This window comes from Pseudophryne corroboree (genome assembly GCF_028390025.1).
Source record: "Pseudophryne corroboree isolate aPseCor3 chromosome 3 unlocalized genomic scaffold, aPseCor3.hap2 SUPER_3_unloc_12, whole genome shotgun sequence".
Lineage (NCBI taxonomy): Eukaryota > Metazoa > Chordata > Amphibia > Anura > Myobatrachidae > Pseudophryne > Pseudophryne corroboree.
The window spans coordinates 2601825-2622995 of NW_026967500.1; the positions used below are offsets into that span (position 1 = coordinate 2601825).

At 47.4% G+C, this 21171-nt stretch overlaps 1 protein-coding gene across 3 annotated transcripts in view; it reads right to left on the reverse strand.

Moving 5' to 3' along the window:
* LOC134983311 (zinc finger protein 665-like) overlaps positions 1-21171 on the reverse strand; it is a 198444-nt gene that overhangs the window by 19171 nt on the left and 158102 nt on the right. For 2 of the 3 annotated variants that reach the window (XM_063949027.1, XM_063949026.1), the window contains exons 2-5: positions 18531-18722; positions 18196-18274; positions 17976-18077; positions 17133-17816 (exon numbers count right to left, since the gene is read on the reverse strand). In XM_063949027.1, the coding sequence (XP_063805097.1) occupies positions 17133-17816; positions 17976-18077; positions 18196-18274; positions 18531-18722 (1057 nt within the window). The remainder of the gene's footprint in view (positions 1-17132; positions 17817-17975; positions 18078-18195; positions 18275-18530; positions 18723-21171) is intronic. The other variant, XM_063949028.1, reaches the window with a different exon arrangement.

A 21171-nucleotide genomic window follows, 5' to 3' on the forward strand; every position in this document is an offset into this window, starting at 1 on the left:
TGCATACATTTAGGTAACACTGAGAGATCCTGTGGGATTACTAGAGGTGACATGGGCTGTGCAGTAATATAACATCGCCTGTGCATACATATAGGTAACACTGAGAGATCATGTGGTATTACTAGAGGTGACATGGGCTGTGCAGTAATATAACATCACCTGAGAATACATTTAGGTAACACTGAGAGAACATGTGGGATTACTAGAGGTGACATGGGCTGTGCAGTAATATAACATCGCCTGAGAATACATTTAGGTAACACTGAGATCATGTGGGATTACTAGAGGTGACATGGGCTGTGCAGTAATATAACATCGCCTGTGCATACATTTAGGTAACACTGAGAGATCATGTGGGATTACTAGAGGTGACATGGGCTGTGCAGTAATATAACATCGCCTGTGCATACATGTAGGTAACACTGAGAGATCATGTGGGATTACTAGAGGTGACATGGGCTGTGCAGTAATATAACATCGCCTGTGCATACATTTAGGTAACACTGATATCATGTGGGATTACTAGAGGTGACATAGGCTGTGCAGTAATATAACATTGCCTGTGCATACATTTAGGTAACACTGAGATCATGTGGGATTACTAGAGGTGACATGGGCTGTGTAATAATATAACATCGCCTGTGCATACATTTAGGTAACACTGAGAGATCATGTGGGATTACTAGAGGTGACATGGGCTGTGCAGTAATATAACATCGCCTGTGCATACATGTAGGTAACACTGAGAGATCATGTGGGATTACTAGAGGTGACATGGACTGTGCAGTAATATAACATCGCCTGTGCATACATTTAGGTAACACTGATATCATGTGGGATTACTAGAGGTGACATGGGCTGTGCAGTAATATAACATTGCCTGTGCATACATTTAGGTAACACTGAGATCATGTGGGATTACTAGAGGTGACATGGGCTGTGCAGTAATATAACATTGCCTGTGCATACATTTAGGTAACACTGAGATCATGTGGGATTACTAGAGGTGACATGGGCTGTGTAGTAATATAACATCGCCTGTGCATACATTTAGGTAACACTGAGAGATCATGTGGGGTTACTAGAGGTGACATGGGCTGTGCAGTAATATAACATTGCCTGTGCATACATTTAGGTAACACTGGGAGAACATGTGGGATTACTAGAGGTGACATGGGCTGTGCAGTAATATAACATCGCCTGTGCATACATTTAGGTAACACTGAAACCATGTGGGATTACTAGAGGCGACATGGGCTGTGCAGTAATATAACATCGCCTGTGCATACATTTAGGTAACACTGAAACCATGTGGGATTACTAGAGGCGACATGGGCTGTGCAGTAATATAACATCGCCTGTGCATACATTTAGGTAACACTGAGATCATGTGGGATTACTAGAGGTGACACGGGCTGTGCAGTAATATAACATCGCCTGTGCATACATTTAGGTAACACTGAGAGATCATGTGGGATTACTAGAGGTGACATGGGCTGTGCAGTAATATAACATCGCCTGTGCATACATTTAGGTAACACTGAGATCATGTGGTATTACTAAAGGTGACATGGGCTGTGCAGTAATATAACATCGCCTGTGCATACATTTAGGTAACACTGGGAGAACATGTGGGATTACTAGAGGTGACATGGGCTGTGCAGTAATATAACATCACCTGTGCATACATTTAGGTAACACTGATATCATGTGGGATTACTAGAGGTGACATGGGCTGTGCAGTAATATAACATCGCCTGTGCATACATTTAGGTAACACAGAGATCATGTGGTATTACTAAAGGTGACATGGGCTGTGCAGTAATATAACATCGCCTGTGCATACATTTAGGTAACACTGGGAGAACATGTGGGATTACTAGAGGTGACATGGGCTGTGCAGTAATATAACATCGCCTGTGCATACATTTAGGTAACACTGAGAGATCCTGTGGGATTACTAGAGGTGACATGGGCTGTGCAGTAATATAACATCACCTGTGCATACATATAGGTAACAATGAGAGATCATGTGGTATTACTAGAGGTGACATGGGCTGTGCAGTAATATAACATCACCTGAGAATACATTTAGGTAACACTGAGAGAACATGTGGGATTACTAGAGGTGACATGGGCTGTGCAGTAATATAACATCACCTGAGAATACATTTAGGTAACACTGAGAGATCATGTGGGATTACTAGAGGTGACATGGGCTGTGCAGTAATATAACATCGCCTGTGCATACATTTAGGTAACACTGAGAGATCATGTGGTATTACTAGAGGTGACATGGGCTGTGCAGTAATATAACATTGCCTGTGCATACATTTAGGTAACACTGATATCATGTGGGATTACTAGAGGTGACATGGGCTGTGCAGTAATATAACATCGCCTGTGCATACATTTAGGTAACACAGAGATCATGTGGTATTACTAAAGGTGACATGGGCTGTGCAGTAATATAACATCGCCTGTGCATACATTTAGGTAACACTGGGAGAACATGTGGGATTACTAGAGGTGACATGGGCTGTGCAGTAATATAACATCACCTGTGCATACATTTAGGTAACACTGATATCATGTGGGATTACTAGAGGTGACATGGGCTGTGCAGTAATATAACATCGCCTGTGCATACATTTAGGTAACACTGGGAGAACATGTGGGATTACTAGAGGTGACATGGGCTGTGCAGTAATATAACATCACCTGTGCATACATTTAGGTAACACTGATATCATGTGGGATTACTAGAGGTGACATGGGCTGTGCAGTAATATAACATCGCCTGTGCATACATTTAGGTAACACTGGGAGAACATGTGGGATTACTAGAGGTGACATGGGCTGTGCAGTAATATAACATCACCTGTGCATACATTTAGGTAACACTGATATCATGTGGGATTACTAGAGGTGACATGGGCTGTGCAGTAATATAATATCACCTGTGCATACATTTAGGTATCACTGAGATCATGTGGGATTACTAGAGGTGACATGGGCTGTGCAGTAATATAACATTGCCTGTGCATACATTTAGGTAACACTGAGAGATCATGTGGGATTACTAGAGGTGACATGGGCTGTGCAGTAATATAACATTGCCTGTGCATACATTTAGGTAACACTGAGATCATGTGGGATTACTAGAGGTGACATGGGCTGTGCAGTAATATAACATTGCCTGTGCATACATTTAGGTAACACTGAGATCATGTGGGATTACTAGAGGTGACATGGGCTGTGCAGTAATATAACATTGCCTGTGCATACATTTAGGTAACACTGAGATCATGTGGGATTACTAGAGGTGACATGGGCTGTGCAGTAATATAACATCGCCTGTGCATACATGTAGGTAACACTGAGAGATCATGTGGGATTACTAGAGGTGACATGGGCTGTGCAGTAATATAACATCGCCTGTGCATACATTTAGGTAACACTGAGATCATGTGGGATTACTAGAGGTGACATGGGCTGTGTAGTAATATAACATTGCCTGTGCATACATTTAGGTAACACTGAGATCACGTGGGATTACTAGAGGTGACATGGGCTGTGCAGTAATATAACATTGCCTGTGCATACATTTAGGTAACACTGAGATCATGTGGGATTACTAGAGGTGACATGGGCTGTGCAGTAATATAACATTGCCTGTGCATACATTTAGGTAACACTGAGATCATGTGGGATTACTAGAGGTGACATGGGCTGTGCAGTAATATAACATTGCCTGTGCATACATTTAGGTAACACTGAGATCATGTGGGATTACTAGAGGTGACATGGGCTGTGCAGTAATATAACATCGCCTGTGCATACATTTAGGTAACACTGAGATCATGTGGGATTACTAGAGGTGACATGGGCTGTGCAGTAATATAACATCGCCTGTGCATACATTTAGGTAACACTGAGATCATGTGGGATTACTAGAGGTGACATGGGCTGTGCAGTAATATAACATCGCCTGTGCATACATTTAGGTAACACTGAGATCATGTGGGATTACTAGAGGTGACATGGGCTGTGCAGTAATATAACATCGCCTGTGCATACATATAGGTAACACTGAGATCATGTGGGATTACTAGAGGTGACATGGGCTGTGCAGTAATATAACATTGCCTGTGCATACATTTAGGTAACACTGAGATCATGTGGGATTACTAGAGGTGACATGGGCTGTGCAGTAATATAACATCGCCTGTGCATACATATAGGTAACACTGAGATCATGTGGGATTACTAGAGGTGACATGGGCTGTGCAGTAATATAACATTGCCTGTGCATACATTTAGGTAACACTGAGATCATGTGGGATTACTAGAGGTGACATGGGCTGTGTAATATAACATCGCCTGTGCATACATTTAGTTAATACTGAGAGATCATGTGGGATTACTAGAGGTGACATGGGCTGTGCAGTAATATAACATCACCTGTGCATACATTTAGGTAACACTGAGAGATCATGTGGGATTACTAGAGGTGACATGGGCTGTGTAGTAATATAACATTGCCTGTGCATACATTTAGGTAACACTGAGACCATGTGGGATTACTAGAGGTGACATGGGCTGTGCAGTAATATAACATCGCCTGTGCATACATTTAGGTAACACTGAGACCATGTGGGATTACTAGAGGTGACATTGGCTGTGCAGTAATATAACATCGCCTGTGCATACATTTAGGTAACACTGAGATCATGTGGGATTACTAGAGGTGACATGGGCTGTGCAGTAATATAACATCGCCTGTGCATACATTTAGGTAACACTGAGATCATGTGGGATTACTAGAGGTGACATAGGCTGTGCAGTAATAATAGGATTTTGGTACTTACCAGGTAAATCCTTTTCTTTGAATCCATAGGGGGCACTGGAGTACTCTTGGGATATGGACGGCTTTAGCAAGAACAGGGCACTGAATATTTACATTTAGAACTCTCCTCCACTCCATATCCCAGAGTACCTCAGTGTTTTTTACTGAGCCAAACAGGAGCGATAGAAAGGTTGACAATGGAGAATTACATATAACATAACGGACAACAATAAAGTTGACATATTACGTTACTGACAACTAAACAGTTGACACCACAACCAATAGAACTTTAAACTTTGAACCAGTCGGTGAGAATGTGTTACCATAAGATCCTCTGAATTTACCACAAACCAGGTAAAACTGCTCTGGGTGGGCGTCCGTATCCGTCTTACGAACTGTAGACGTTCGGGATACATAAACGCGTAGTGCGCGTACCACATCCAAAGTTCCAGAATCTTCTGTTAACACAGGAACTACTATTGGTTGATTGATGTGAAAAGATGACACTACCTTTGGCAAGAAAGCGGGATTCGTCCGAAGTTCCGCTCTGTCATCATGAAACACCAAATACGGTGGCTTGCATGACAAGGCACCCAAATCTGAAACACGCCTTGCCGAATCTAAGGCTAGGAGAAAAATAGTTTTCCAAGTGAGAAACTTAATATCCACTTGTTGTAAGGGTTCAAAATATGAAGACTGTAAAAAAATCTAAAACCAGATTCAAGTCCCATGGCGCTGTAGGTGGAATGAATGGAGGCTGTACTCTGAGGACACCTTGCAGAGAGGTGTGTACAGACGGCAATAGAGCCAATCGTCTTTGAAAGTAAATTGACAAAGCAGATACCTGCACCTTTAGTGTAGATAAACGCAGTCCTCCATCTAACCCCGTCTGTAGAAATAACAAAAGACGGGATTACTTGAAAGATAATATCGGAAACTTCCGAGTTTCACACCAACCTATATAGGCTCGCCAAATTCTGTAATAATGAGCTACCGTAACTGGCTTCCTAGCATGTAACATGGTTGGTATAACCGATTCTGGAATGCCCTCTCTTCTTAAGAGGGCGGTCTCAACAGCCACCCCGTCAAACGCAGCCGCGCTAAATCGGGGTAAAGGAACGGACCCTGTTGTAGCAGGTCCGGAACGTAGTGGGAGCGGCCAAGAATTGTCTGCGAGTAGTCCGCGGAGATCCGAGAACCAAACTCTCCGAGGCCAATGAGGCGCCACTAGTATGACTGTGGCGGACTCTCTTTTGATCCGTTTTAGCAACAGAGGGAGCAGCGGAAACGGTGGAAACAGATACACGAGGCTGTACGGCCACGCGAGTGTGAGAGCATCCACCGCCACTGCCTTTGGATCTCGCGTTCTGGACACATACTGGGGCGTTTGGTGATTGTGGCGAGATGCCATCAGGTACACCTGAGGGTAACCCCACCTCTGGACCAACATGTGAAACACTTCTGGATTTATTGCCCATTCTCCTGGATGAAAATCCCGACGGCTGAGATAATCCGCCTCCCAGTTGTCCACTCCCGGAATGAACACTGCCGACAAGATCACTTGGTGATGCTTGGCCCAATTGAGGATTCAAGCTACTTCCCGCATTGCCATGCGGCTTCTCGTTCCTCGTTTGTTGATGTACGCGACCGCCGTCGCGTTGTCTGACTGCACCTGGACAGTGAGACCAGAGCATGTGCACTGCTTGTCGTAGTGCATTGTAAATTGCCCTGAGTTCCAGGACATTTATAGACCGCAATCTTTCGTGAGCCGCCCAGAGACCCTGGAGCTGACAATTTTGAACTACAGCTCCCCAACTTCTGAGACTCGCGTCCGTCGTTAGAATTATCCAATTCCAGGCACCGAACCGTTTCCCTGCAGTTAGATTGTGTACTTTGAGCCACCGGAGTAGAGATACCCTGGCCCGTGGCGACAACCTCACCTTGTGGTGAATCTGCAGATGCGAGCCCGACCACTGTGCGAGCACATCCAGTTGAAAAGGATGTGAGTGAAATCTTCCGAACTGAAGCGCTTCGAAAGCCGCCACCATTGTGCCTAAGAGGCGAATGCACAAATGTGCCGAGACTGTGCGTGGCTTGAGCACTAATTGTACCAGATGACGAATAATCTGTACTTTCTGTTCTGGTTAATTCTTTGATTTACCGTATCGAGAATCATACCTAAGAATTGAAGTAGTTGAGACGGAATTAGATGTGATTTCTTGAAGCGGACAATCCAACCGTGCTGAACTAGTACATTGTACGTTAGCAACGCATGTTGGAGGAGCATCTGTTGAGACGGAGCTTTGATGAGCAGATCGTCCAAGTACGGAACTATTATCACTCCCAGGGATCTATCATCACAGACATCACTTTGGTGAATACCCGAGGAGCTGACGAGAGGCCAAATGGTAGAGCCTGAAACTGGTAATGGTTCTGCCGTATTGCAAAACGCAAGAACCTCTGATGAGGTGGCCAAATCGGAATGTGTAAGTACGCATCCTTGAGATCTAGTGCAATCATTAATTTCTGTGGCTCTAAACCTGCAATTACTGACCGCAGAGATTCCATCTTGAATCTGTAGTGAGTGACGTACTGATTGAAACCCTTTAAGTTCAATATTGGCCTGACGGAGCCATCCGGCTTTGGTACCACAAACAGACTGGAATAATAACCCTGACCTTGTTGTTGTACAGGGACCGGAATCAAAATTGCTGAATCCAGAAGGGACTGAATGGCAATTTGCAGAACCGCCCTCTTGTCGTCCAACAGAGGCAGTCCTGTCTTGAAAAACCGCAGTGGCGGGAGACAGTCGAACTCTATTTTGTAACCTTTTAACACTAAATTGCGGATCCACCCATCTGTGGATGTCTGGAACCACGCCAAATGGAACGTCTGAAGGCGTGCTCCCACAACTGGAGATCCGAGATGGGCTGGGAGCCCGTCATGCCACTGGCTTGTCGGTGACCTTAGCGTCCTGATGACTGGTGTTGGTTTGTTGGAAACCACGTGCTCGTCTACCAGGCGTGGCTGTTCCTTTACCTCGGCCTCGAAAGGGCTGAGGTCTAAAGGATTTGAACGCCGGGCCAGAGTATTTCCGTCTAGGTACCGTTGGAGGCAATGGTAGGAAAACAGACTTTCCTCCCGTGGCCTCAGAAATCCATTTGTCCAATTTAGGACCAAACAACTTCTCACCACCATAAGGTAACGCCACTATACCTCTTTTGACCTCTGCCTCTGCTTGCCAAGAACGCAGCCAGAGTGCTCGTCGTGCTGTAACTAGCGACGTTGAAAGGCATGAAGTGAGCTGACAGATGTCAGTAGAAGCTGTACATAGATACTCAGCAGCTTCACCGATTTGATCAGCGAGAAGTATAAGGTGATCGTCATGTAGGGCAAACTCGAGTTCTGTTATCCATACCATTAGCGCCTTAGTTACCCAAATGCCAACCAACCCAGGTCTAAGCAACACTCCTGCTGCTATATACATGGATTTTAGCATAGCTTCTATTTTACGGTCTGAAGGGTCTTTAAGCGTAGTAGCAGTTGGTACTGGTATGGTTAATTTCTTCATAAGTATTGACACAGACGAATCCACCAATGGCGAATTCTCCCATGTAGATGTCACAGACTCTGAAAACGGGTAACTGGACTTAAATCTGCGAGGTGTAGAAAACCGTTTATCCGGATTCTTTCGTGTTTCTACTAACATCTTATTTAGAGATTCCGAAACAGAAAAACACATTGGAGATCTCTGTCGTTTAGTAAAGACGACTTCATCATTTGTCAGAGGCTCCTCAGTTTCTGTAAACTTCAGAGACTGACGTACCGCTCTGATGAGATTATCAATGTCTGGGCTGTCAAAATCTTCACTATCTGACTGCTAGTCTACTTCGCCCTCCTCACTTTCATCTTGCGCAGTGAGGTCAGGAATAGAATCATCAGAATGCAACATAGCAGAAACTGGTAAATCATAAGACAAATTAAATTTTTCCCTTCTACCCAAAATGGACTTGGACCTTTGGCAAGGCTGAGACCCCTCCAGTAGTTCTGGCGGTCTCAACCTAGACTCAGATCTTGCCGCTTCCTGCACTTGTCAAGCGGCGGCCAATTCTGATTGCAACCCAGCCATGACATCTGTTAGCATAGCCCATCGAGGGTTCGTAAATGAAACCGGCTTTGAAACCGGAGCGGAAATCGTATTCGTAGCTGAAATCACAAAACATACTGTACATGTGGTAGATCCATCCGGTAACACACTCTTACAGACATTGCAGTGAAATTGCTTTTTAGTTTTTGCTGGTGCTTTACTCATTATGCAGACAGACCATACAATATACAAAGACAGACAACTTGCACGACTCAGTAAAATAGTACTAAGGTGTGTCTATATATATATATATATCTGGGCAAGTGCAGTGTACGTGGCCAGTATTATATGAAATCTGATCACAAATTCCCACTAACACCCCTGCGCCTCCGGTGGAGTAGTGTTGTAGGACAGGATCTTCCAAACTGAGAGAGAAACAGGAAGAACAAGAAGCATGGTTAAAATGGCCCCCATGCCATGCTTACACTAATAATCACAGGTCAGGTTATAACACACATTTAAAGTCTACAACCTGTAACCAACTGCATTAAAAAGCAACCCTGTTAATATAGGCTTAAAGGCCAATGTAATTATACCACAACCCCTGCAGCCTTGTCTTTCCATGTAAACATACTCTCTCCCCCCCTTTGCAGCCGCGCTGCTGTGAAAAGACTCCTCCCCCCCCCCCCTGTACTCCGAGTACCGCCGTGAACCGAAGATCTTGCAGGGAGCCAATGAGCCCGTATAGCGGCGGGACGCGGCGGTGGACTTCCAGCGGGAGCGGGTGCCGGGCGGATCTGCGGCCGGCGCTGTGCACAGCGTGTGGAACTGTGAGCGGCTTTGAGCGGCGGCGGGCGGCAACTAGCAGGGGCACTGGCGCGCACTAAACAATGTTCCCCACACAGCGGGGCGGCAGCGTGAGTTGACCGTTCCCAGCATACCTGAACTCCTGTGGTGAGGGGCTATGACGGAGCTTCTTCTGTAAGCTCCGTCCAGCTTCCTGCAGGATGTCTGCTCTTGGCTGTGAGGGTGCTCTTTTAGTGAGGACCGACACGCCAGTAGCTGCTTGAAGCAGCTTCCACTATCCCGGACCCACGCCTTTTGGAAGGGGGGAAGGGATGTGAATAAAGTGTAGTAAAAATAAAAAATAAAATATTCAAAATAAGTGTGGGAGCTCCACTCAATCTCTGTTAGTGCTTGAGCACAGTAAAAACACTGAGGTACTCTGGGATATGGAGGGGAGGATAGTTTTAAATTTAAATATTCAGTGCAGTTCTTGCTAAAGCCGTCCATCTCCCAAGAATACTCCAGTGACCCCTAGTGGATGAAAAAGAAACTTCTTTTCAGGGTTTGGCCAAACTCCCTCAAAAAGAGTATTTTGTTCGTGAGGAGGGAAAGTTACATTTAATTTATTTTCCTTATAAAAATAAGCCTTCTCCTGGAGGTAAAGGAGGGGCTTCCGTAACTTTCAAGACCTCCTTTATAGCAACAATCATGTATTAAATGCTTTTTGCCAATTTAGGTTCTATTCCCCTGGAATCACTAGTGTCGACACAGGAATCAGATTCTGTGTCGGTATCAGTTTTTACTATTTGTGCAAATGGTTTCCTGTGGATGAGAAGGCAGAACTATGAAAAATCACATCTTCCACTGATTTTCTCCAGTATTCTGCATGAGACTCAGACTTATCCAATCTCTTACTGATATGATTCACACTATCACGTAATTATTTCACCCATTCAGGCTCGTGGTGTGCCGGCAGCGCCACCACATTACAACTCTGTGTCCCTAAAATGGCTCCCTCAGGGGAGAGCTCCCTGCCTCAGACATGTCACACACGTGTACAACCACACCACAGACACTCCGGGGGTTAATGGGGACAGACCCACAGTAAAATCTGTCAGAAGGACACAGATAGGATTTGCCAGTTCACAACCCAGCACTAGTGATAATAACCCTGTGTAACACAAAATGTCCACAGACCTGTAGCACTTTTATAATGATAAATTCACAATAAGGCACCAAATTACACTGTGCCCCCCCCCCCTGTTTTGCACCCTGATATTTGGGTCAGAAGTGCAGGAGGACCAGCGTTCTTCTCTGCAGCTTGCTAGGAGAGAAAATGGCGCTGAGCAGTGTGCTGGCTGACAGAGGGGGAAGCCCCGCCCCCTGTAATGGCGCGTTTCTCCTCAGAGATTCCAATTCTAATTTTTATACTGGCGGGGGTGGTACTGTGCCTCAGCAACTTATGTCCGCTTATTAGTTTTGATTAGGATTCATGTTGCCCAGGGCACGCCCCCCCTCCCCCCGCGCGCCATGCAGTGCCTGTGTGTGAATGGTAGCATGGCGCGCAGCGTTCCCGCCCACTGCGCAGTACCTGTTAGCCGTCACGATGGTTGAAGATCCTTTTTCTTCTTACACTCACCTGTCTTCTGGCTCTGTGAGGGGGGTGACGGCGGGCTGTGGGAGTGAGCACATAGCCGTAGCTAGCATTCAGTTGCCTTCAGGAGCTAATGGTGTCCTGTCAGCCAGAAGCAGAGCCATGAAACTCTTCAGGAAGTTGGTTCCTACTTCTGCCCGCTCAGTCCCACGAAGCAGGGAGACTGTTGCCAGCAGTCCTCCCTGAAAATAAAAACCTAACGTAAGTCTTTTCAGAGAAACTCAGTAGAGCTCCCCTGTGGTGCATCCAGTCTGCCTGGGCACATTTTCTAAACTGAGGTCTGAAGGAGGGGCATAGAGGGAGGAGCCAGTTCACACCCTTGAAAAGTCTTAAAGTACCCATGGCTCCTGCGGAACCGTCTATACCCCATGGTACTAAAGGGGACCCCAGCATCCTCTAGGACGTATGAGAAAAGGCCTCCTCAACTTGCTCAGGGGTTGTGTCAGCAATATTCAACACATCTCTCATGGCCTCAATCATCAACTGCACCCCCTTAGCAAGTGATGCCGCCCCCCTCAACACATCCCCATCACCATCTGCAGTGTCAGAATCGGTATCCGTGTCATCCTGCGTAATGTGGGCAAGATCACGTTTGTGAGAAGGTACCGCAGGGGACCCCGAGGGAACAGGACCGGGTCATACAGCCATAGAGGACTGTAATACCTGAGTTGCAGTTTCAGTCCTAGCAACCCTTTCAGAAATCTGAGAAATAGTCCCCCTAAGAGAGGATAACCACTCCGGTTCCCTAGCTGGGATCTGCGCTACAACAGTGCAATCCTGATTACATGGGATGGGATCTTCCTGAGAAGATAAATCCTCTGCAGCATATGAGACAGAGTCTCTAGACATGTTTGCTTGTACACCCCACATACACACAGGGTACAGGGCAGACAGAGTCTCCCCCCCCCCCCCCAAGAATGGCAGAGAGACACAGAGATTGGAGCCAATCCACACACAGCGCTATTACAGGTATAGGGAGACCCCAAACCAGCGCTGACTGTGTCCATTAATAGGTGACCCTGTCTATATACAGCCCTTTTACCATACAGATAGCTGGAGTTGATCTGGAGGGACTGCTCTTCACATGCAGCATGGATGCAGACAGGAAAATGGCGCTGAACGCTGCTGGGTCCGCTCTGAGGAGAAGCTCCGCCCCCGTAATGGTGCTGTCTTCCCGCTCTTGAAGATTATACTGGCCTAAGGATTTTTGGTGCTGGCTGAGTTCCAGGGACCCCGACAGGCTGTGTGGCCAGTATAGGGTGTAGGCGTCGGCTCAGGGCGTCCCACACAGCTCCGCACCAAGTGCCGCAGAGCCCCGGAGCGCAGTTATTACTGCGCTCCCTACCCTGTTGCCGCCATCTTCACATTGGCTCCACGCTTGCCAGGGGCCGATGACTCTTCAGCTCTGCAAGGGGTTGGCGGTATGCTGCTGGGGCGGGCGTTCCCCTGCGGCTGGCAGCAATCTATCCCCTCTGGAGCTCAGTGTCCAGTCAGCGGAGATAGTGGCTCAGACCCCGCAGGGCGGACACTGCTCCCCCCTCAGTCCCTCGATGCAGGGAGGCTGTTGCCAGCAGCCTCCCTATAAAAAAACAAACTCTAAAATAAATTTTACTAAAGAAGCTCAGTAGATCTCCCCTAGCTGTGACCGGTTTCTCTGGGCACATTTTCTAAACAAGGTCTGGTGGGGGGGCATAGAGGGAGGAGCCAGCCCACACTGTTGGACTCTTGGGGTGCCGGTGGCTTCTGGTGGGCCCGTCTATGCCCCATGGTACTAATATGGACCCCAGCATCTTCTATGACGTAAGAGAAAAGTGGTTTATATACAGACTTCGTGTGCTAATAGTGACAATCTCAGGGCATGTAATACCATAGGCAGATGTACTGCTAGCACACAGTATGGCTGCTGGTGACACACAGTGGCATAATGTGAGGGGGGAGCAAGAGTATAATAGGGGCTGATGGCTCCTGATGTATGAGATACACCAGAGAGTGTGGGGAGGAGACTGGTCAGATCTCTGGGCTGGTGACACACAGTGACATGATGTGAGGGGGAGAGCAGGAGTATAATAGGGGCTGATGGCTCCTGATGTATGAGAAACACCAGAGAGTGTGGGGAGGAGACTGGTCAGATCTCTGGGCTGGTAACACAGTGACATGATGTGAGGGGGAGAGCAGGAGTATAATAGAGGCTGATGCCTCCTGATGTATGAGATACACCAGAGAGTGTGGGGAGGAGACTGGTCAGATCTCTGGGCTGGTAACACACTGTGACATGATGTGAGGAGAGCAGGAGTATAATAGGGGCTGATGGCTGCTGATGTATGAGATACACCAGAGAGTGTGGGGAGGAGACTGGTCAGATCTCTGGGCTGGTAACACACAGTGACATGATGTGAGGAGAGCAGGAGTATAATAGGGGCTGATGGCTGCTGATGTATGAGATACACCAGAGAGTGTGGGGAGGAGACTGGTCAGATCTCTGGGCTGGTAACACACAGTGACATGATGTGAGGGGGAGAGCAGGAGTATAATAGAGGCTGATGCCTCCTGATGTATGAGATACAGCAGAGAGTGTGGGGAGGAGACTGGTCAGATCTCTGGGCTGGTAACACACAGTGACATGATGTGAGGGGGGAGCAAGAGTAAAATAGGGGCTGATGGCTCCTGATGTATGAGATACACCAGAGAGTGTGGGGAGGAGACTGGTCAGATCTCTGGGCTGGTAACACACAGTGACATGATGTGAGGGGGGAGAGCAGGGGTATAATAGGGGCTGATGGCTCCTGATGTATGAGATACACCAGAGAGTGTGGGGAGGAGACTGGTCAGATCTCTGGGCTGGTAACACACAGTGACATGATGTGAGGGGGAGAGCAGGAGTATAATAGGGGCTGATGGCTCCTGATGTATGAGACACACCAGAGAGTGTGGGGAGGAGACTGGTCAGATCTCTGGGCTGGTGACACACAGTGATGTGATATGAGGGGGAGAGCAGGAGTATAATAGGGGCTGATGACTCCTGATGTATGAGATACACCAGAGAGTGTGGGGGGAGACTGGTCAGATCTCTGGGCTGGTAACACACAGTGACATGACGTGAGGAGGAGAGCAGGAGTATAATAGGGGCTGATGGCTCCTGATGTATGAGATACACCAGAGACTGTGTGGAGGAGACTGGTCAGATCTCTGGGCTGGTAACACACAGTGACATGATGTGAGGGGGAGAGCAGGAGTATAATAGGGGCTGATGGCTCCTGATGTATGAGATACACCAGAGAGTGTGGGGAGGAAACTGGTCAGATCTCTGGGCTGGTAACACACAGTGACATGATGTGAGGGGGAGAGCAGGAGTATAATAGGGGCTGATGGCTCCTGATGTATGAGATACACCAGAGAGTGTGGGGAGGAGACTGGTCAGATCTCTGGGCTGGTAACACACAGTGACATGATGTGAGGGGAGAGCAGGAGTATAATAGGGGCTGATGGCTCCTGATGTATGAGACACACCAGAAAGTGTGGGGAGGAGACTGGTCAGATCTCTGGGCTGGTAACACACAGTGACATGACGTGAGGAGGAGAGCAGGAGTATAATAGGGGCTGATGGCTCCTGATGTATGAGATACACCATACACCAGAGACTGTGTGGAGGAGACTGGTCAGATCTCTGGGCTGGTGACACACAGTGACATGATGTGAGGGGAGAGCAGGAGTATAATAGGGGCTGATGGCTCCTGATGTATGAGATACACCAGAGAGTGTGCGGAGGAGACTGGTCAGATCTCTGGGCTGGTAACACACAGTGACATGATGTGAGGGGGAGAGTAGGAGTATAATAGGGGCTGATGGCTCCTGATGTATGAGATAAACCAGAGAGTGTGGGGAGGAGACTGGTCAGAACTCTGGGCTGGTAACACACAGTGACATGATGTGAGGGGGAGAGCAGGAGTATAATAGGGGCTGATGCCTCCTGATGTATGAGATACACCAGAGAGTGTGGGGAGGAGACTGGTCAGATCTCTGGGCTGGTAACACACAGTGACATGATGTGAGGGGGGAGAGCAGGAGTATAATAGGGGCTGATGGCTCCTGATGTATGAGATACACCAGAGACTGTGTGGAGGAGGCTGGTCAGATCTCTGGGCTGGTGACACACAGTGACATGATGTGAGGGGAGAGCAGGAGTATAATAGGGGCTGATGGCTCCTGATGTATGAGATACACCAGAGAGTGTGCGGAGGAGACTGGTCAGATCTCTGGGCTGGTAACACACAGTGACATGATGTGAGGGGGAGAGTAGGAGTATAATAGGGGCTGATGGCTCCTGATGTATAAGATAAACCAGAGAGTGTGGGGAGGAGACTGGTCAGAACTCTGGGCTGGTAACACACAGTGACATGATGTGAGGGGGAGAGCAGGAGTATAATAGGGGCTGATGCCTCCTGATGTATGAGATACACCAGAGAGTGTGGGGAGGAGACTGGTCAGATCTCTGGCCTGATAATACACAGTGACATGATGTGAGGGGGAAAGCAGGATTATAATAGGGGCTGATGGCTCCTGATGTATGAGATACACCAGAGACTGTGTGGAGGAGACTGGTCTGATCTCTGGGCTGGTGACACACAGTGACATGATGTGAGGGGAGAGCAGGAGTATAATAGGGGCTGATGGCTCCTGATGTATGAGATACACCAGAGAGTGTGCGGAGGAGACTGGTCAGATCTCTGGGCTGGTAACACACAGTGACATGATGTGAGGGGGAGAGTAGGAGTATAATAGGGGCTGATGGCTCCTGATGTATAAGATAAACCAGAGAGTGTGGGGAGGAGACTGGTCAGAACTCTGGGCTGGTAACACACAGTGACATGATGTGAGGGGGAGAGCAGGAGTATAATAGGGGCTGATGCCTCCTGATGTATGAGATACACCAGAGAGTGTGGGGAGGAGACTAGTCAGATCTCTGGGCTGGTAACACACAGTCACATGATGTGAGGGGGGAGAGCAGGAGTATAATAGGGGCTGATGGCTCCTGATGTATGAGACACACCAGAGAGTGTGGGGAGGAGACTGGTCAGATCTCTGGGCTGGTAACACACAGTGACATGACGTGAGGAGGAGAGCAGGAGTATAATAGGGGCTGATGGCTCCTGATGTATGAGATACACCAGAGAGTGTGCGGAGGAGACTGGTCAGATCTCTGGGCTGGTAACACACAGTGACATGATGTGAGGGGGAGAGTAGGAGTATAATAGGGGCTGATGGCTCCTGATGTATAAGATAAACCAGAGAGTGTGGGGAGGAGACTGGTCAGATCTCTGGGCTGGTAACACACAGTGACATGATGTGAGGGGGGAGAGCAGGAGTATAATAGGGGCTGATGGCTCCTGATGTATGAGACACACCAGAGAGTGTGGGGAGGAGACTGGTCAGATCTCTGGGCTGGTGACACACAGTGACATGATGTGACGGGGAGAGCAGGATTATAATAGGGGCTGATGCCTCCTGATGTAAGAGATACAGCAAAAAGTGTGCAGAGGAGACTGGTCAGATATCTGGGCTGGTAACACACAGTGACATGATGTGACGGAGAGAGCAGGAGTATAATGGGGGCTGATGGCTCCTGACTTCCCCACTGGGAAAATACATATTCCTCATTAGTTTGTACTGACAGAGGAGGGTGCAGGATAAGAGACTGCTGTAGTGACTGAGCAAGGAGAATATGTGACTCTTTTCTGTAATAAGTGATTATTACTCACCTGTGCTGATATCTGTAGGGATCTCCTCCTCCTTACACTGCTGAAAACCCCTCACACACGTCTCTTCTTCTCCCTCTGTATCTTCTGCCTTTATATCAGTCACATATGTCTCTTTTTCTCCCTCTGTATCTTCTGCCTTTATATCAGTCACATACGTCTCTTCTTCTCCCTCTGTATCTTCTGCCATTATATCAGTCACATACGTCTCTTCTTCTCCCTCTATATCTTCTGCCTTTTTATCAGTCACATACGTCTCTTCTTCTTCCTCTATATCTTCTACCTTTATATCAGTCACATACGTCTCTTCTTCTCCATCTGTATCTTCTGCCTTTATATCAGTCACATACGTCTCTTCTTCTCCCTCTATATCTTCTGCCTTTATATCAGTCACATACGTCTCTTCTTCTCCCTCTGTATCTTCTGCCTTTATATCAGTCACATACGTCTCTTCTTCTCCCTCTATATCTTCTGCCTTTATATCAGTCACATACGTCTCTTCTTCTCCCTCTGTATCTTCTGTCTTTATATCAGTCACATGCGTCTCTTCTTCTCCCTCTATATCTTCTGCCTTTATATCAGTCACATACGTCTCTTCTTCTCCCTCTATATCTTCTGCCTTTATATCAGTCACATACGTCTCTTCTTCTCCCTCTATATCTTTTATTTTATAATCAGACAGACGTTCTACCTAAAAATAACAAAAAACACTATAATGACATTTGCATACAGTCAGATTAGACTGAGGTGAAACAGTATAATATCAGTGTATAAGACACACACAGCTCCTCTACAGATCATATAGTGACAGTCACTTTGGTATATTGGGGAGACCATAAATCCCACCTACCTGATCCTCCTGTGGGATCCTGTGATTCTCCTCTGTACAGTCCTGGGAATACAGAGGACGGGGACATCTCTCTGGGGTATCTCTGTTACTGGGCCCATCTGTAGGAGACACATAGTGACTGAGTACAGTGTATATATGTGATTATCAGATGATGTGTGTATATAGGGACCCCCATACCTGCTCTCCCCTGTACAATACATGACAGACTCCTCTTACCCAGTGATGTGAGGGGCCGGTGATTCTCCATCATCACGTCCTTGTACAGACCCCTGTGTTCCTCTATATACTCCCTCTCCTGCATGGAGACATAGACAGTGACATCCTGACACTTTATACGAACCTGACACACACAGTGATACAGTCATCACCCAGACACATCCCCTGGTGTTACTGTATAATGTCCCATTCCCAGCAGTCACCTCTCCAGTCATCACCCAGACACATCCCCTGGTGTTACTGTATAATGTCCCATTCCCAGCAGTCACCTCTCCAGTCATCACCCAGACACATCCCCTGGTGTTACTGTATAATGTCCCATTCCCAGCAGTCACCTCTCCAGTCAGTAGCTGAATGATCTTGTTGGTGAGTTCCAGGATCTTCTGGTCACTGTGCCTGTCATGTATCAGTGAGTGAGGTGCAGGCACAGTGATGGGGCTCTGGGTTCTGCTTAGTCCTCCTGACACATGGGGATGGCTGCTGGGTGTCTCACACTCACCAGATGTCTTCTTCACTATTGTGTAACCCTGCGAAATGGGGGAGGCATCAATATCACTGTAAATACTGCCAGATACCTTCACCTCCCCAGTCATGTCCCTGTATTATTACTATAGATATGTGATGTCACTGTGACACTCCCAGATCCCCTCACCTCCCCAGTCATGTCCCTGTATTATTACTATAGATAGGGCTAACAGACCAGGGTGACATAGAAGCTGAAGACTGGGCGCGGATAAGAGGGTTAGGAGGACAATTGGCTGGGGTTGGTGAAGAAGTGGGCCTTGAGAGCCCATTTGAAGTTTTGTAGAGAGGTGGAGAGTGAGATGGGGAGAGCACGTGCAAAATAGGTAGGACTGGGTGGAGGTAATCAGTTGGCAGGAGAGGCGGCGTGGGAGTGTAGGAGAGATGAGGTCAGAGATGCAAGAGGAAGTAGAGTGGGTGAGGGCTTTGAATGCGAGAAGCTTGAATTGTATTCTGAAGGGGAAGGGGAGCTAGTGAAGGTCCTGCATGAGAGGGGAGGTGGATGTAGTACATTTGGTGAGGAAGATGAGATATGCAGCAGCACTGAGGATAGATTGGAGTGGAGAGAGGCGTATGTCAGAGATGCCAGAAAGGAGATTACAGTAGTCCAATCTGGAGATGACCAGTGAGTGGATGAGGGTCTTAGTAGCATTCTGGGTTAGAAAGTGTCTGAGCCTGAAAATGCTTTTGAGATGGAAATGGCAGTACTGTGAGAGGTGCTGAATGTGTGGTGTGAAGGAGAGGGAGGAGGGAAGGATTACTCCAAGATAGCGCACTTGGGGGCTAGAGGAGATAGCAGTGTCATCAATAGATAAGTAAATTGTGGGAGAAGTTATGCGGGAGGGAGGGAAGATGATCAGCTCAGCGTTAGACATAAGTTTAAGAAAGCGCTGGGACATTCAGGAAGAGATAGCAGAGTGACAGTTGGAGATATGAGGACAGCTGGGGAGAGGTCCGGGGAGGAAAGGTAGATTTGAGTATCATTAGCGTAGAGATGATATTGTAAGTGAAGAGCTAAAGAGATCACCTAAAGAGGATGTGTAGCGAGAAAAGGAGAGGTCCAGAACAGAACCTTGGGAGAAACTGAATGCAAGAGGAAGTGGGGGGAGGGAGACAGAAGGAACCGTCAGAAACGTAGGAGGACAGCCAGGAGAGGGCAGTATCACGCAAGGGAGTAAATAGGATTTTACTATACCTGCCGGTAAATCCTTTTCTCGTAGTCCATAAGGGATATTGGGGACAGAATTAGTACGATGGGGTATAGACGGGTCCAAAGGAGCAAGTGCACTTTAAATTCTTCACTGGGTGTGCTGGCTCCTCCCCTCTATGCCTCCTCCTACAGCTCAGTTATAGGTAAAACAGTGCCGAAGGAGAATTACATACTTGAGAGAAGGAACATAAAAACAACAACAGGTGTGGTGAGATATAAACACCAGCACACCAATACAAAACTAAGCCAGCAAGGTCTGGTAACATTAACATAAGCTCAGCCAGCAAAGTCTGGCAACATTAACAGCAACAGATGAACAGGTAACACATAACAGAGAACCTGCAGAAAGTCACCGCACAGAGGCGGGCGCCCAATATCCCTTATGGACTACGAGAAAAGGATTTACCAGTAGGTATATAAAATCCTATTTTGTCTAGCATTCATAAGGGATATTGGGGACAGAATTAGTATGATGGGGATGTCCCAAAGCTTCCAGAACTGGCAAAAACGTGCTGAGACAACTGCAGCACCGCCTGCCCAAACTGGTTATCCTCTTTGGTCAGGGTATCAAATTTGTAGAACTTCACAAAGGTGTTAGTCCCCAACCAGGTAGCAGCTCGGCATAGTTGAAGGGCCGAGACTCCACGGGCAGCCGCTCAGGAAGAAACCACGATCTAGTAGAGTGGGCCATCAGAGACTGTGGAACCAGTAAGGCTGCCGACACATAAGCCTGTTGGATAGTAAGCTTAATCCAACGAGCAATGGACTTCTTTGAAGCAGGGCAACCTTTTTTACGTGCATCATACAGCACGATCAAGGAATCCGTCTTCCTGATGCGATCCGTCCTTTTGACATAGACTTGCAAGGCTCGTACAGCATCCAATGCATCTGGAATACAAGCAGTGCCAGAACTTGACAGAATCACAATAGGTTGATTCAAGTGAAATGCGGAGACCACCTTCGGCAGGAACTGCTGTCGAGTCCTGAGCTCCGCTCTGTTCTCATAAAAGACCAAGTATGGACTTTTGCACAACAAGGCCCCCAATTCTGAGACATGCCTAGCAGAAGCCAGGGCCAGTAACATCACCGTCTTCCACAAGAAGTATTTATCCTCTACCATCATCAGAGGTTCGAACCAGGAGGACTGTAGAAAACATAACCTAACATATAGATTCCAAGGTGCCGTAGGGGGCACAAAGGGAGGTTGTATATGAAGCACCCCTTGCAAGAAGGTCTGAACTTCC